This window comes from Euphorbia lathyris, chromosome 3 (genome assembly GCF_963576675.1).
Source record: "Euphorbia lathyris chromosome 3, ddEupLath1.1, whole genome shotgun sequence".
Taxonomy (NCBI): Eukaryota; Viridiplantae; Streptophyta; class Magnoliopsida; order Malpighiales; family Euphorbiaceae; genus Euphorbia; species Euphorbia lathyris.
Window position 1 is genome coordinate 69,734,152 of NC_088912.1, and position 16,078 is coordinate 69,750,229.

Here is a 16,078-nt window from a genome sequence, read left to right on the forward strand (position 1 = left end):
TTTTTTTATAATTAAACATAATTATCACATACCCAAATATTATATATGAAAAATATAAATAACGTGTATGACACAATTCAATTAGTATTTCGTCAAAAAAAAAAAAATATTGTTTTAAGTGATTAATTTATGATGAGTAAGAATTATCGTACAAATATTATATTTTATGACGATATAAAACATCAATTAACATTATTTTATGACTATTTACTTTATTATCATACAAATATTATAATAGATCAATGTATAAATATGGTTACACTAATATAATAATCATGACAATATATATTTAATCACATTTTTCCAATTTATTTATGACATATTAACAATCGTCATTAATATATTATCTCGATAATAAAAAATAAATTAGCATATATTTAAATTCTTTTTTCAAAAAAATATATTGTTTTTTCCAATTTTAAATTATTAAAAAAAAATACTATAATATTACAATGATGATAAACATAAACGTCACAATAATATCAAAATATAGGATGATATTTAAATAATATCACAAAAAAATTACAATATATGATGAAATTTAATTTGTCACCATTTGTTCAAATTATGTAATCATAAATGTAAAGTGTCATAAAAAGAATATTTCTTATTATGACAATAATTTTGTCACTGATTATCATTATTTGGTCAAGAAAAAAGTTTCCCTCCAAATTTATTCTAATAAATTTTTCTCTGAAAGTACAAGTTACGATTTTTCACTTATCGTCACCAAATGTATCAAATAGTGACAAATTTATAAATCAATAGAGACGTCTTTTAAAATTGTCATGAAAAATTTATAAATAATGACAAAAGTTAAAATTCGTCATGGTTAAGTGGTTATCGGTGACAAAATTATATTCGTAGAAAAAATAATCATCATAAAAGACCAAATTTCTTGTAGTGTTTTACCCCAGAAAAATTGCATTTTTGCATGAAATTAATAACCATAGACAAAAAAACACATCAAGTTAGTGTAGCATATTTTGATCCATGTACTTCTGAATCAGCATGTAAATATGTTAGCTAATGCCTCTGTATGATTGAGTTTAACTGGCTGTTGAGCACTATTAGTTTTCTACTTGTAATTTTTCAATTATTGATTCATTCATAGTCAGATAATGGTACTTTGTTTTTTTTTTTGCATAAGTGTTCTGCATAAGTGGTTAATTGCCAGCTCAAAAGGAGGGTAGGCTTAAATTCTTAAGAGATGTAGCTATAGTTGTCTTATCTCCTATCAGGTTCTACTTATAGATGGTTGAGTCTCACTTAAATATAGGGTGAAGAGGTGGATTATAGAGGAGCCCTGCACCGTGATGGCTCATTTCTTATGTCAGTTTTCTTATACCAGTTAAAGGTAGGATCAACCTTCTTCTTATACAGTTGTTTTAAATAAAAAAAATTTGGGGCTTGCACTATGAAGTTGGATTTAGCATTCTTTTCTCTTTTTTCAGGCACTCGAACCTCTATATAGGTATCTTGTAGCGAAGCTTGCTACTGGAATGCCTTTTAAGGTATGCTATTCATTTTATTATAGGCAAAGTCAGATTTACATTGCAATTGATTCTTACTATCATATTATTGACTTAAATATCTTTGGTAGGATCTGGCAACTGTTGACTCAATCTTATTGAGAGAGCTCCCATCAGTGGATAATGTTGATGTTGTAAGAAACCAACTTTTTTGATTGATTTTCTTAGAGAAAAATTCTCTCTTATTTGGTTATGCCTTGTTCTTGTCATAAACAAAATTAATATATTTATATTAATAAGTGCAATGACTTGTTCTTTATATTGTGACCATCATCTAACTCTTAAAAGGCTGATAGACATAAGTATGGGAATCATTGCCCCTCTGTCAGAGTAGCTAACAAAGCCATTACCCCATGTCATGGTTCTTGTAAATCTTAAAGAGTTGACAAGTGGTGCTCACAAGCTTTTACTAGAAGGTGCCACTTTTTGACTTTGCTTCATTTTGGCTTATTGTTTAATGTTTCCTTTTATTGTTCCATTCAAGTAGACTATATTGATAGAACTTCATCTTGAAATTAACTATTAGGTACATGTTTGGCTGTATATTTGCATGGTGATGAGTCCTATGAAGAACTGGCAAAAACTTGTTGAGGAATTTTTGCAAGTGTATGGTTTCCTTGTAGTAATAAAAGATATCGATCCCACGAGGAAAAGTTATTACTCACTATTATTTTTATCTGTTTCTTTTGTTTGCAGTAAATCTAAATGTTGTTGGTTTAAGTTATCTAATTCTAAAAATCTAAACTAATCTAAAGTAAACTAGGAACAACTTTTGTGAATAAATAAATTTGATGGAAATGAAATGGAATGACTGTACTTAAAGTATGTTTATATAAATATTTATTTTGATATTACAGGCTAAGTTAATTATAGTTTCCAACTTACTCTATCGACATAAATCAGAGTCCTTTATAAGTTCATATGAAGCATTAATTCATAGTTCTCATTTAAAGAATTAATTTTACCGTCATATGAAATTACAAGTATATAAGTTAACATACGACAATCATTCAATAAACCCGATATCTCTAACAAATACCGAATGATCAATTACTTATAATCTTAGTTAGGATCAATCTCTAATCTGTTTCCTAACTTAAGAATATAAATACATGAAAAGATTGAAAACATTCCTATAAGGAAACTCTGTAATAGAATTTACTGTAGTAAATGAAGAACATTTGAATATTGATTTGATTGTAAAAATATAATTCATAAACATAAACATAACATTAAAACATAAGTGTATGTAGAGATTCAAGTAAGAAAGAATGAAGTTTAAAGGGAATGATGATCTCTCCATCCTTTATAGGTAGTCTTCTTCTTCTTTCTTGATCTCTATGTCCAAAATTCACTTGTAATTGATTAGTTGCTCTTAATTCTTCTATATCAATTCTCAGATATCAATCTGTCTCTGATTCTATATTTGACTTTTGTAAATAAGGAAATGAAAAGAATTCCTCCGTTAGGTTATGTCTTTTCAAGACACCTTTCTAGAAGGACATGTCTTTTGGGATGATAAGATAAGATGCAATTTTTGGGAGAAGATAAGTTTTCTTGAATGTTTCTAGAATAATATGATATGTAAATCTGGGAAGGAAAATGTTTGTTGCAGTATCTATAAAAAATCTGGAAATTACGCGCTCACGCATTTTGGAATTTCAACTTTCTTCATAAGTCTGGCTCCTTTACAATTTTAGGGGCAATTTATCCTAAATCATCTTTAAGTATCTGAAAGTTAAAATAAAACACGTAATGAAGATTTAATATTTGAATTTATCAATGAACACTTGGATTATTTAATAAAATACGATATTAAGGTACTTAAAATATGAACTTTTTAGATTCAAGAAGGTAATCAGTGACTCTGGATTTTAACATACCAAGTGATATAAAATTAATCATAATATTTTCAATCAATGTCAGTGTTAGTCATGCGTTAGCGAAACTTTAAAAAAACTAGTCTCATAATTATTTAATTGTGATATCAGACATTTCACTATTATGTTTAAATTATTTATTGTGTTACTATAGCACAAATAATAATTAAAACTGACTTGAGTGGTTAAAGACTTCAAGTTGCTTAAGGTAGATCTCGAGTTTGAATAATAACGTAGATTTAATTGGGAGAAGATCCACCTAAAAAATGTCTAACGAGTCTCAAACCGAAAAATCGGACAAACTATAAAAAACGGTTAAAATGCTAACAACTCAAACCTTAGAGTCAAATTTAAACTTTATACTTTCATTTATATTTCATCAATAATTTCTGAAAGAAATATTTGTTTTCTACAAGAAGAAGAAATAAGAAATAGGTCTCTGAAATTGGGGAAAAAAACTTATAGACCCCATACTATTTATAAATATTATATGAATGATGTTATTTAGTTAAAATTAGGTTAGATAATGCACAGATGATGTTTTTAATTTACTTTTAAATGTAAAAATATTCAATTATTTATTCGAACCAATGAATATTTGTACTAGATTATACTGAATCTCTGAATTTGATTTAACTAAAATTTTGAGATAAGTTAACTTTAAAATATAGTTTTTCCAATCACCACTTTTATTTAATACAATGCTTGAAATATTTAAAGTTGGATTTTGACCTCATTTTCTAGCAGGTTCGGACCAGGTGTGGCCAGCATTTCCCTCCCGGTACCGGCGGCGAATATAAATTTTACATTTGCTGTCTTATTAAGAAGTGGAGTTGGAAACTCAAAACCCATCAAAAACCCCAGCCTCTCTTTCTCTTCCCCAAGCCGCACATGGCTTCACTGTCAGTGGATCTAGCAAGAGCCACCTCCTTCATTTCCTTCTCTTCTCGCCAACAAACCCCTCTTTCCACTATTCGCACCTCACTCCTCCCTCTTTTCTTCAAACCTCAACCTACCTTATCCATTCAAGCTACCCGCTCCTTTCATTCTACAATCCTCGCTCTCGGTTTCTCCAAACCATCTTTCAAAAACCCCCGTAGATTTTCTTTTGCCGCCGCATCCCCCCAGACCGAGGATTGTGATGTCACCACCAAGATTCCTCCCGATGATCGAATTCCTGCTACCATTATTACCGGCTTTTTGGGTTCTGGAAAGGTATTGTAATCTTTCTATTTTAGGTGTTACCTTTTCCCTTTGTATTAATTCGTACTAAAATTAAGAAGATATGCTACTTGAAATGTAATTGCTGACTAAAGCTTTCTAAATGGTCAATGCAAATGCTAGTTGTTAAAAATTTCCATTTTCTTGAATTTCTTCTCAACTTGACTTAATTGGGCTGACATTTTTCCTTGCGTTGATGAACAGACAACATTACTGAACCATATATTGACTGCAGACCATGGGAAGCGCATAGCAGTTATTGAGAATGAGGTATTAGTTTGCATTGTTTTTGGCTGTTCGCTTATTAGTTAAACCACCATTTTTGTTATAATCACGGGAGTCTATGTATATTGTTGTATCATTATGACCATGGTACAAAATCTCAAAGTTTTTTAAGTTTATTATTATAGCCTGCTTGTGAGAATAGTTTATAGTGCGCTGATGAATAATTTCCTCTCCTAATGTTGAATTGCAGTACGGTGAAGTTGACATTGATGGTTCTCTAGTTGCTGCAAAAACTACTGGAGCTGAAGACATTATTATGTTGAACAATGGTTGTTTGTGCTGTACAGTGAGGGGTGATCTTGTGAGAATGATAGCTGAACTAGTGGCTAAAAAGAGAGGAAATTTTGACCATATTGTAATTGAAACTACAGGTTAGATATTACTGTATTAGTCACAATGTACTGTTCTGAAATCACTATACAGTAGTGACTTGTTATCTAAATGATTTCTTGTTGTGTGTACATCAAATGATGTACTTGTTACACATTTACTAAAATATTCCATACTGAAACCTTACAGGGCTTGCTAATCCAGCACCAATAATTCAGACTTTTTATGCTGAGGATGCGGTCTTTAATGATGTCAAGTTGGACGGTGTTGTAACTTTGGTTGATGCTAAACATGCTGCTTTTCATCTGGATGAGGTCAAACCGAAAGGAGTGGTTAATGAGGCTGTTCAGCAGATTGCTTATGCGGATCGACTTATAGTTAATAAGGTAATCATGATTATTGTGTGTCTAATCCTGGTGGACGTAGTTACTCATATAGGCAGCACAAAACACAATTTATTGCATCGATAAACTTTGCATGGATAATCAGTAGGCCTTTATAAAAATATGACCCTCCTTATTGTCTGCACTGTGCATGAGAATATTCCATGCTCACTGCATGGATTATAAGCTGCATTTTGGTAAATCCACCTTTTCATCGTCCTTGAGAATGAATTAAAGCAATGCTATAAAATTGAATTGCTTTGTTGCCTCTTATAACCAGTGCTATTAGTAGCAATGCTATAAAATTGAATTGCTTTGTTGCCTCTTATAACCAGTGCTATTAGTAAATACTGCTTGTAAATTTTTCTTTTTCCTTGGTTATTAAATAAACTAGTCTGTTTCTGACTGATCCATATATACATGTGTTTGTTACCAGACCGACCTTGTTGGCGAGAAAGATATTGCTTCTTTGGTGAAGCGAATAAGGGTAGGTGCCTTCTCTCTTCTTTTCTTTTTCTTCATTTTTTTTATAAACTTCACTATTTTATTTCAAGCACTGTTTGACATTTATCCCTAAATGTAGAACATCAATGGCATGGCTGATATGAAAAGAACACAATTTGGAAAGGTTGACCTGGATTATGTCCTTGGTGTTGGAGGCTTTGATTTGGAGAGGTTTTTCTCAATATCAATTCCTTGTTTCTTCAATTAGATATTGCTCTTATTTTTTTCCCCAATAGTTATCCGTTACAAATATTTTTTAAATTAAGTTGTATTTTTTCTTGCTCTTTTCTTTGCTACTATAATCCTTAAACATATGCCCGTCCAGCTTCTTCCTGGTGGCAAGTGCATATGTCTCTCTTTGTGGGAGATTGAGAGTTCAAGTCTTCTGAAGAGTAATATTTGAATCTTATAAGAGGCACACATAATGAGAAAAAAGAATCCTTATGCATGTAAAGTTTTTCTTGGGGCTTCATTTATCTTCTTTGAAACATAGCATTGTCAGTGAATGAACATTGACTGTCATTTTATTGTTCCTTTTCCTAATCTTTACTCATTCAATGAAGCTTATATTGCTGTCATAGATGCTCTTAGCAGTTGTCTGTTATGGCACAATTCATGGAGTTGGTTAAAAAAAGAAATTTGGTTTCTTCTCAGGATTGAGAGTGCTGTTGATGTAGAAGGAAAGGATGATCACGCCAGTCATGACCATCACGATCACCACGAGCACCATCATGATGAACATGATCACCACCATCACGATGAACATGACCATCATCATGGTAACTCTAGCAATGCATAATGTTTAGTAATTTATTTGCTAGCTGTGTTACGTAGAGCCATTTTTAGGTTCTTGATAAGGAGAACATAGGCACATCCATAAGTTCTTTTATTTATTTTTTTTTTCTAACAGCTGGAGAGTGCATAACTGCATACTGTCATGTCAATTTACATGATGTTTTATAATAGGGGAATCTTCAACTTTTAGTTGCTGTGTTTTGCCTTGTTTAAGGCCCATGGGTGCTAGCAATAGATCAACATCTTTTGATCTAGACAATTTAAAGTGGATGTGCATGCATCCAGATGCATATATATTTTATTATTTGGACGCCTCTTCCATTCTTATATTCAATTTTATGAATGTAGCATGTTATTTATATACTGGATTTGTGAGTATATGCACAAGAGACATGATTATGTTAATTAAAAAACTTAGCTTCGCCACTTTCTTAATTTGATAGTTTTGTGAACTAATTTAGCATTGTGGGTGCTATGATGCAGAACATCATGATGGTCATCATCATACCCATGATCATACTCACGATCCTGGTGTTTCATCTGTCAGCATAGTATGTGAAGGGATGTTAGATTTAGAGAAGGTTGGCTTTTATGCGCCCAGTTGAATTCAATTTACATGAATTTTACTTTCAGGACTTGCTCTTTTCAAGTTTGATTTTTCTGTTGGAAATGTAATTAATTGACAATATCACTTCTTGTTTCAGGCTAACATCTGGCTTGGTACTTTGTTGCTGGAACGTAGTGAGGACATATACCGGATGAAAGGTCTTTTATCTGTTCAAGGCATGGATGAGAGATTTGTTTTTCAGGTATATTTGGAGTTCTATAAGGGCCTAAATTTGATTCATTGTTGATCAATCCTAGTTAAATCATACTTGCTTAGATTGATTAATTTTAATTAAAAAGAATTTGTCCCATTTTTTTTTTTTTTTTGTTGTCTTGAAAGGAAAGAAGTAGTGACCTTTAAATGCATGCATCGACTTGTTTTATAGCTTTTATATCTTATGTTGCAAGCTACGTTTTTAATTTATATACTGCTTAGAACATTGTTAGCTCTTGTGCGTTTAAGTTATTGAGAGACATCCAGAAGTAACTTTGATAACATCTTATGACTAGATTACCTTTTCCTTCTTTGAACTTCATAAATTCGAATCATAATTAGTAACATCTGCAAAATGTTGTGGTAGGCTTGCATCCAATAGATGCTAAGCAAGAGCATTTAGGCCCATGCATGTGATATTGTTGACATGATACCGAATCCACTCTTGGAGTGCATATACAATGTGAAGTAACTTTCTGTACCACGTTTTCATTTACGATACAATGATCTCATGTTCTTAGTATCTTTATTTGTAAATAAAATTAGCGCTTTTCATTGGAAGATCGACGTTGGTTAGTGGTGTGATAGATGATAGTTGAATTGCTTACTGAAGTTAAACTTAAGAAAATCACCAACTCTTCGACATTATTGTGATGTACCATTGCTGTGCTCTTGCATATAAACTTGGTGAACAGTCGCCTGAGAAATGAAACAGATGACGGACCAAAAGATATCCTAAAAGCTTAAAATCTTCTATTACTGAAAATAGTAAACATTCCTTGCATTATTGAGTTCATTACAATACAAGTAATTCTTTTGTATAATTTTCTTTCAAGTTGTAAAAGAATCATTATATAGAGTTTGGTGTGGTGTTGGTTGTGCACCTATTTGTCTGAGGTTTCACTTTCCTTTCGTTTACCATGTTATGTTGTTGCGTGGCAGGGTGTACATGACATATTTCAAGGTTCACCAGATCGGTTTTGGGGCGCAGATGAACCTAGAATAAACAAGATTGTTTTCATAGGGAAGAATTTGGATGCACAAGAAATAGAAAAGGGCTTCAAATCCTGTTTGATCTGATTGCTGATACAAAAGATAATATTTTGTTCCAGACAAACATGGCTAATGTCTGATTAATATGTAAATGGTCCTGTTACAAGACAATGTACTTTCATAGAAATTAAAGATAATATACTCTGCTTGACTTGGAAAAATTGTTTGCCTTTTTATCTGTGGGATTCCTTTTAGGGAAATGCCAGTCTAGAAGAACAGTGTCTTCTCTCTTCTTTACTAATTTCCGATGGCCGATGACCGTCATTTTCGATTAACTGCAACATTGAACAAGAATAGTCTGTAGTTTCTTCATTTTTTTTATATCAACTAGTGCATCAACAATCACTGTCGGCTTACCATAACATTATTATATTAACAGTTCATGTTTAGGGGCTATATCCAATCTTCAGGGTCTTCTTCCTGGTCTTCCTCTCTCTTCTCAAACAAGTATTCATACCCACTCAAATTATCCCAATCATATCTCCCTGATCCTTGATGTGTTTGAAACTTGTGATGGCTCAGAAAATATGCATTTGTTCCCAACTCATATGCTGACATATCTATATCGCCCATTTTTTGATATAAACTAGAGCTGCTATCTGGTTCTACTGCCTCTATAGCCTTGGCTGCTCCATAATCCTGGTCCTGCTCGTATATGAGTCGGATCCCACACTCTTTTACTTGTAAACCGGATGCCATTTCAACTACAATATCGATTTCATCTCCAGCTTCCAGTTCATCTCCAAATGTCCAGTGACTTAACCATAACATAGCCTTGAATGGTTTTGGCATCCCATAGAAATTTGGGCTATATGTCCATTTTACACCTGCTGTTTTGTTGTTGATTTTAGCACAATTCTCATCTATATACCCTCCACCTTCAAGTTTGTCATATGCGTAAACTGTGCATAAACTCAGACCCTTGATTTTGTGTCCAGGGACTGCTTCAACTTCAAAAGATATTGAACAACTATCACTTCTCTGGCTAAACCAGTCTGGAACTGCACTTCCAGGAAGAAATATGCTGAAAATTCCACACTCGTACAATACCTAAGGCATTATTGGAATGTGATTAGCCAATTGATATTGTCTGGAGAAAATGGTTTCAAGTATGTGAAATAGTGAAAGAGTACCTGAACGGCAGTCTTCTTTTCTGTGCATGACAAAGCATTGGACATTTCCACTTCAATTCCTTCCACGGATTCTAAATCGGTCAATCCGACGTAACTGAGGATTTCTTTGTTGGAGTTTCCTACTGGTTCTAATTTCAATAAGCCTTGAATCTCAACCAGCTTCTCACAACCAAAAATTTCCAACTCTAATGAGGACAACAAGTTTGGCAGATTCGAAATTCTTTCCAACGATGTGCAGTCTTCTGCCTTTAAGGAGCCTAAGTTTGTTGGAAGCTCAGGAAGTGTTTGGAGGCTCATGCATCGTTCTAACACAAGGGAGTTGAGCATAACAAGACTGTTGATACTCTCTGGTAGGGAGCAAAATGGATTTCCACTTAGATTCAAGTGCTCTAAGCAAGATAGGCAGCTAATATCTGCAGGAATTGCATTATCTGATAGTCTGCAGTCTGCAAGGCTTAAGCTCACTAAAAAGCGAGGTAGAGAGGCTAACGAAAAATGGGTTGCTTTTGCCCATCTTCTTTGTAATAGCCAGGACCATGAAGTTGAATGCCATAAAGGCAAACTAAGTTCCTTCAAATGTTCACTACTGCTTGAATTTCCTTGCTGTAGGGTAGTTCCATCTGCATGCAGCAACCTTAATGACTCCAATTTTTCTAGCTCCCTGGGTAGTTCAGCAAGATTCGAGCAGCCAGATAGAATAAGTTCTTCAAGAGATTTCAACATAGTAATTTCCACTGGAAGCTTCTTGAGTCTTTTGCAATCTTTTAAATTAAATATTATAAGCTTCTCTAGGACACCAATGGATTCATCAAGATCAATCAAGTTGACACAATCCCTAAGCACCAGTTTTTCAAGGCTTGGAAGTCCTCTGAAGTCGGGGGTTCTTACGAGGCTGTGCGAATGACTAAGGTTGAGTACCCTCAACTCTACAAGAAACTATTGCAAAAATGTTGTTAGCCATCTTTAGTATATGCTTTTCACACACAAACACAAACACAAACACAAACACAGAGAAATAGAGAGATCAGATTCATACCCTCATTCCCTTCCAGAGATATTTTAGTTTGCTATTGCGCATATCAAGGGCGACCAGCTTATCCAGGCATAGATCAGTTGGCAGAGAGGTCAAAGAGAATCCACGCCAGCACAACCATACTAAACTTCTCGGAAATTTCTTGAAACCATCGCTAAGCTCCACATGGTTGAGGTTGAGTAATTTTAATCTCACCATCTTCTCAAATGCCTTTGTGGAAAATGAACGTACTGCTTCAGTATTCGTAGGTTGCCAGGAGAAGATGTTCAGACGACGCCTTTTCAAATAACTGTCTCGATCAAGTGACATTGATTTGTCATTTGTATCTTTTTCACTATATTCTGTGTCATCTGCAGCAGCTTTTGCTCTTTTGCTCTTGTCTTTTGTTCGCATTGGCAAGTTGAGGCAGAGACCATTGATTGATTCCGAGCCCTATATTGACAGAAAATAAGGGGAACTTTATATCAATGATTTTATGATAGCAAACTTGCATAAGTGCATACACATATTTATTTGCATTCACAACAAGTGTATTGCTTACGCTATTTTCGATCAATACATTGGTTGCATCCTTGGGATCCCACAGTCTAGTACGTTTTCCAGGATCATCAGGTGCTTCTTGGCGAACGATTTCCCTCCCCATGTCTCTGAGTAACTGATGAATCATCAGTTTGTGTTCTTCGTTTACAGTTATAAGACATCTGCTAACAAGATTTTGAATCCCATCTATGGTATAATACCCACAACCATTTAGTATTCTAAAAGCATAACCGATGTCCATTTTGGCGAAAAAGCAAGCGATGTCGAGGAATAGCCTTTTGTCATGATCATCTTGAAGAGAATCAAAGCTTATCCTAAGGATCTGCTGAATTTTACTATCAGCGATTCTTTCCAACTTTTCTAATGCACTTTCCCATACAGATATACTTCTGCCAGATAGAGAAGAACCCAAAACTTGAAGAGCTAAGGGGAGTCCGCCGCAATGTTGTACCACATTCTTGGAATGTTTGTCATAGGCATCTGCAGGATGATTTTGGGCAAAGGCATGCCAACTGAAGAGCTGAAGTGATTCCTTATCATTCAGTTCCTCAACTTCAAACCTCCTGCTGAATTCATGAAACCTTAGCAAATGCTCATGCCTTGTTGTTATAATGATTTTGCTTCCTGGATGAAACCATTTACGCATTCCAACTATTGCATCAAACTGGTCTAATTCATCCACATCATCCAAAACTAGAAGAACTCTTTTTCCCCACAAAGCGTCTCGGATCCGAATAATCCCTTCGTCAACATTGTATATTTTGCTTGTCTTCCCCTTTACAAGATGAGAAAGAAGTTGCCTCTGCAAACGAACTAAACCTTGTGGTTGTTCTGAAGTTTCTTTAACACCTGCAAGAAAGCTATTTGCGTCAAATCTGTTGAAGTTCATGTTGTAAACTGTCTTGGCAATGGTTGTCTTTCCAATTCCACCAATGCCATATATTGTAGCAATCTCAGCTTCATCTGACTCTTCGTGCAACCAACGGTTAATTCTTGTTATACGAGAATCTATTCCGATCAAATGAGGAGCTACATTGAGTACTGTTCTGCTCAATTTATTCTCAACCTCTCTCACAAGGTTCTTTATAAATTGAGACTCGTACCTAAAATAATGTACACCCAAAATAAGAGGAGAAAATTTCCATACCAGATATTTCAATGCAAATTCCCAATGTCTAGTGGTAAAATCTAGCAAGTCTAATTCTAATCATCTTCAAAAACCTAGAGAATTTGGAAGGATTCAAGAATTGCATACCTATTTTGCAAAACAAATCGTCCAAGATGTGAAGCTTCCCTTAAAGCTGCTCTCCATTCCTCAACTCTGCCCATGTCGTGGTTGAAATGAATCTGATGTCGAGCAAAAGCTTCAGCGTAGCTGCCTGTCTGATCTCTGACTTGAAAACGATCCACATCGTAGAAAACTGGAACTACCTGATGACCAACAAGTCTTCTGCGTTGCATGATGAGGAGGAGCTCGTCTAGACACCATCTAGAAGAAGCGTAGTCTTTTGAGAAAACAACTATGGATAATTTGGAGTGTATTATTGCCTTTTGGATTTCTGAATCGATGTTTTCACCTCTCTGGATTTCATCGTCGTCGCGGAATGTATGGATTCCTTGTTGAAGTAGAGCATTGTAGAGGTGATCAGTGAAGTTGTTGCGGGTGTCTGCACCTCTAAAACTCAAGAATACATGGTAAGAGGAAGAGGATTGTTCTTGGCTCTCTTCACCTGCCATTGAATTGATTACTGTGTGGAAAGCAGAAGCAGCATAGCAAGGTAAAAATATGTGAAGAAAACAAACGCTAATAGAAGATGTGATGCAAAACAATGGTGACAACAAGGACGACGACTTTTTTGGCCAGTATAAAGTCGTTTCTTTCTAGTCCAGCTGTCTAGGGATTCATGTTTGACTTTTCACCGTTCTAAAAAATGTTCGCTTTCTTGTCTCTTGAAATGAGAATGAGTCAGCACCGGCAGTAACCCAGTACAAATTAAAAAAAGGATAAAATATAAGGGGTAAAATTGCAACTTACCCAAAATGTTAGGATATTTTTGCACCTTAATCCATAAAAAAGGGGAAAGTTCAAATAAAACCCTTGTGGTTTCATTAATTTTCAGATAAAGGACTGTGGTTTACTTTTTGTCAAAACGAGGATTGAGGTTTCGCACTTTTAATAATGCTATTAAAACTATCTTTAACGACCTGAAAATGAAAATTTTCAAGAATTAAAGTTGTCCAATGTCATATTTTCTATGGAACTACATTTTCGATTTTAGAAAATCATCTGTTTTGGAACTTTCTCTCTCTAAACATTAACTTTCTCTCTCTTTACCAAACATCATCTAAATAATCTCGAAATAAAAAAGTTGAAGAATTAAAGTTGCTTAGAATATTAGTAATTCTTAAAATATGTCATTTTTGAAGTGGTTAAGAGTGATTTTAATAGTATCAATCGAAAAAGTCCTTATTTTGTTAAAGTTGAAAATCTCAGTCCTCGTTTTGATAAAAAGTAAACCACAGTCCTTTATCTGAAAATTAGTGAAACCACAGGAGTTTTATTTGAACTTTACCCTAAAAAAAAATAAGGTTCACAGAATTTTATCCTTTTAACAGTTAAATTCCTACAATTTTACTCTTAAGGTTGATATTAAAGAACAAGTCTATCATTGACATCGACAAGTTGAGTAAATTTGAAAGTAATTCATGGTACGATCTTATCAATCATGAATTTTTTTTCATCTATAGTTCACGTTTGCGTTTAGTTTACCACTCTTCAATAACGTATCACAGACATATGAATATACGTAGAAATAAATTATACTATATTTTGTACGAGTTGAAAAAAATCCAAATATAAATACTTTTTTAGAACAACTCATATGTAATTGGTGACAAAACCTTTGTATTAATGTTTTACCAAACTGACTATTAAAGTGAATAAGGTAAGAAATTAAAAACCCTTTTAATTCTCATTAAAATGAAATAGAAAGATGCTTACATATTTATATTATTCCTAGGTTTGCTCATCAAGAAAACTATATCCTAAGGAATAAAAGGACAACAAGGACAAAAGACACATGGAGGTAGTACAGCCCTTGATATTAGGGTTTTGGATCAATGGTTGAGATGAAAGGAGAAAGATCTGGATGAGGTGAGGTATAGGTTAAGTGTGGTGTGCTTTATTCTAGAATGTGCTATTAGTGAGGAAAGACTAAATTGTCCCTGGTGTTGGTGAAAATACTGAAATGCCCCTGGAAGTCCAAGGGACTAGATATTGGGGATAAAAGAAAGTTAAGAGTCAAAACTCTTTAACTCAAACACTTCAAAGGCGGCTCTTCTTCTTCTTCTCCCGACTTCTCCATTCCGCCATTTTCTTTCTGTTCTGAAGGAAAACCTTATGTATTTGAAACTTTGATCTTGTTACCCGTCCTCAAACTAGGCGTGATAAGGATTTGTCAAGCCAAGTTTGCTCAACAGAAAACGGAGATGGGGTGCATGTTGCGCTTTTGTGAAGAGATCGGCCACTTGCAACGCCGATGAGATGGGCATAAGGCGGATGAGACCATTTTGAACCCGTTCACGGATCACGTGACAGTCAATATCGATGTGTTTGGTCCGCTCGTGGAAGACGGGGTTTTGTGCGATGTGCATGGCGGATGTGTTGTCACAAAAGAGGAGAGAAGCCGTCTATGGGGAGAAATCGAAATCGTGGAGTAAATTTGTGAGCCAGTGAAGCTCGCAGGATGTAGACTCCATGGCTCGGTACTCCGCTTCCGAAGAAGAACGAGATACAGTGTTCTGCTTTTTGGAACGCCAAGAGACCAGAGCGGAGCTTAGGAAGACGGTGTAGCCGGTGATGGATCTACGTGTTTCTGGGCAAGTTGCCCAATCTGAGTCAGTAAAGGCCTGGAGTTGGAGGTCATTGCATGCCGGAAAGAACAGACCGAGGCCAATAGAGCCTTTGAGGTAATGAAGTATTCTTTGTGCTCTAAGTTGATTATCGGTAGTTGGGGCGTTTAAATGTTGGGAAAGATGGTTAACGATGTAAGAAATGTCTGGTCTGGTATATGTGAGGTAAAGTAGTTTACCCACGAGTTGTCTGTAAGGAGTGATATCTGGTAATAGGGATGGGTTGGTGGAGGGTTTGTAATTTGGTAAAGCCGGGGAGGAGGCTTGCTTACAGTCGATGAATCCCATGTCGTGTATGAGCTCTAATGAATATTTTCTTTGTGACATGTGGAGCCCCTGCGGTGTGCGAGTGAATTCAAAGCCAAGGAAGTAGTGGAGTGGACTAAGATCCTTGATACTGAACCTATTGTTGAGGTGATCCTTTGCGGAAATAATCATCTGCATGTTGTTTCCGGCGAGGATAATGTCATCGATGTAAATGAGGAGAATGGTGATATGATCTTTTGCCCTGGCTGTGAATAACGAAGGATCAACTGATGATTGTGTAAATCCCATGCCTTTGACGGTGCTTGTGAGCTTGGCATTCCACTGTGTTGGAAATTAGGCTAAGGTATAGCAGCGGAAATATAAAATTTTTAGCCTACTTCCTTTTAACCA

General features: G+C 34.9%; 2 protein-coding genes across 2 annotated transcripts; one reads left to right on the forward strand and one right to left on the reverse strand.

Annotated features, from left to right (window-relative positions):
- Positions 1-1,293: 1,293 nt before the first annotated feature.
- LOC136222173 (uncharacterized) lies at positions 1,294-8,979 on the forward strand. Its single transcript, XM_066009684.1, has 13 exons — positions 1,294-1,357; positions 1,455-1,514; positions 1,604-1,666; positions 4,160-4,627; positions 4,838-4,903; positions 5,109-5,289; positions 5,438-5,634; positions 6,068-6,118; positions 6,215-6,306; positions 6,790-6,914; positions 7,414-7,511; positions 7,635-7,739; positions 8,693-8,979. The coding sequence occupies exons 1-13, from the start codon at positions 1,331-1,333 to the stop codon at positions 8,828-8,830; spliced, it is 1,671 nt and encodes a 556-aa protein (XP_065865756.1). The 5' UTR covers positions 1,294-1,330; the 3' UTR covers positions 8,831-8,979.
- LOC136222172 (disease resistance protein RPV1-like) lies at positions 8,690-13,389 on the reverse strand. Its single transcript, XM_066009683.1, has 5 exons — positions 12,765-13,389; positions 11,511-12,612; positions 10,973-11,401; positions 9,937-10,872; positions 8,690-9,853 (listed from the first exon to the last, which is right to left on the reverse strand). The coding sequence occupies exons 1-5, from the start codon at positions 13,244-13,246 to the stop codon at positions 9,197-9,199; spliced, it is 3,606 nt and encodes a 1,201-aa protein (XP_065865755.1). The 5' UTR covers positions 13,247-13,389; the 3' UTR covers positions 8,690-9,196.
- Positions 13,390-16,078: the final 2,689 nt, after the last annotated feature.

Bases quoted from the DNA above. Each gene is read 5' to 3' on its own strand.
- LOC136222173 (XM_066009684.1), top strand. From the start codon at position 1,331: ATGTCAGTTTTCTTATACCAGTTAAAG. The intron at 6,915-7,413 runs GTAACTCTAGCA...GCTATGATGCAG, and splicing joins TGAACATGACCATCATCATG to AACATCATGATGGTCATCAT. The intron at 7,512-7,634 runs GTTGGCTTTTAT...TTCTTGTTTCAG, and splicing joins GGATGTTAGATTTAGAGAAG to GCTAACATCTGGCTTGGTAC.
- LOC136222172 (XM_066009683.1), bottom strand. From the start codon at position 13,246: ATGGCAGGTGAAGAGAGCCAAGAACAATCCTCTTCCTCTTACCATGTA. The intron at 12,613-12,764 runs GTATGCAATTCT...ACATTATTTTAG, and splicing joins CGATTTGTTTTGCAAAATAG to GTACGAGTCTCAATTTATAA. The intron at 10,873-10,972 runs GTATGAATCTGA...TTTTTGCAATAG, and splicing joins ATCTCTGGAAGGGAATGAGG to TTTCTTGTAGAGTTGAGGGT.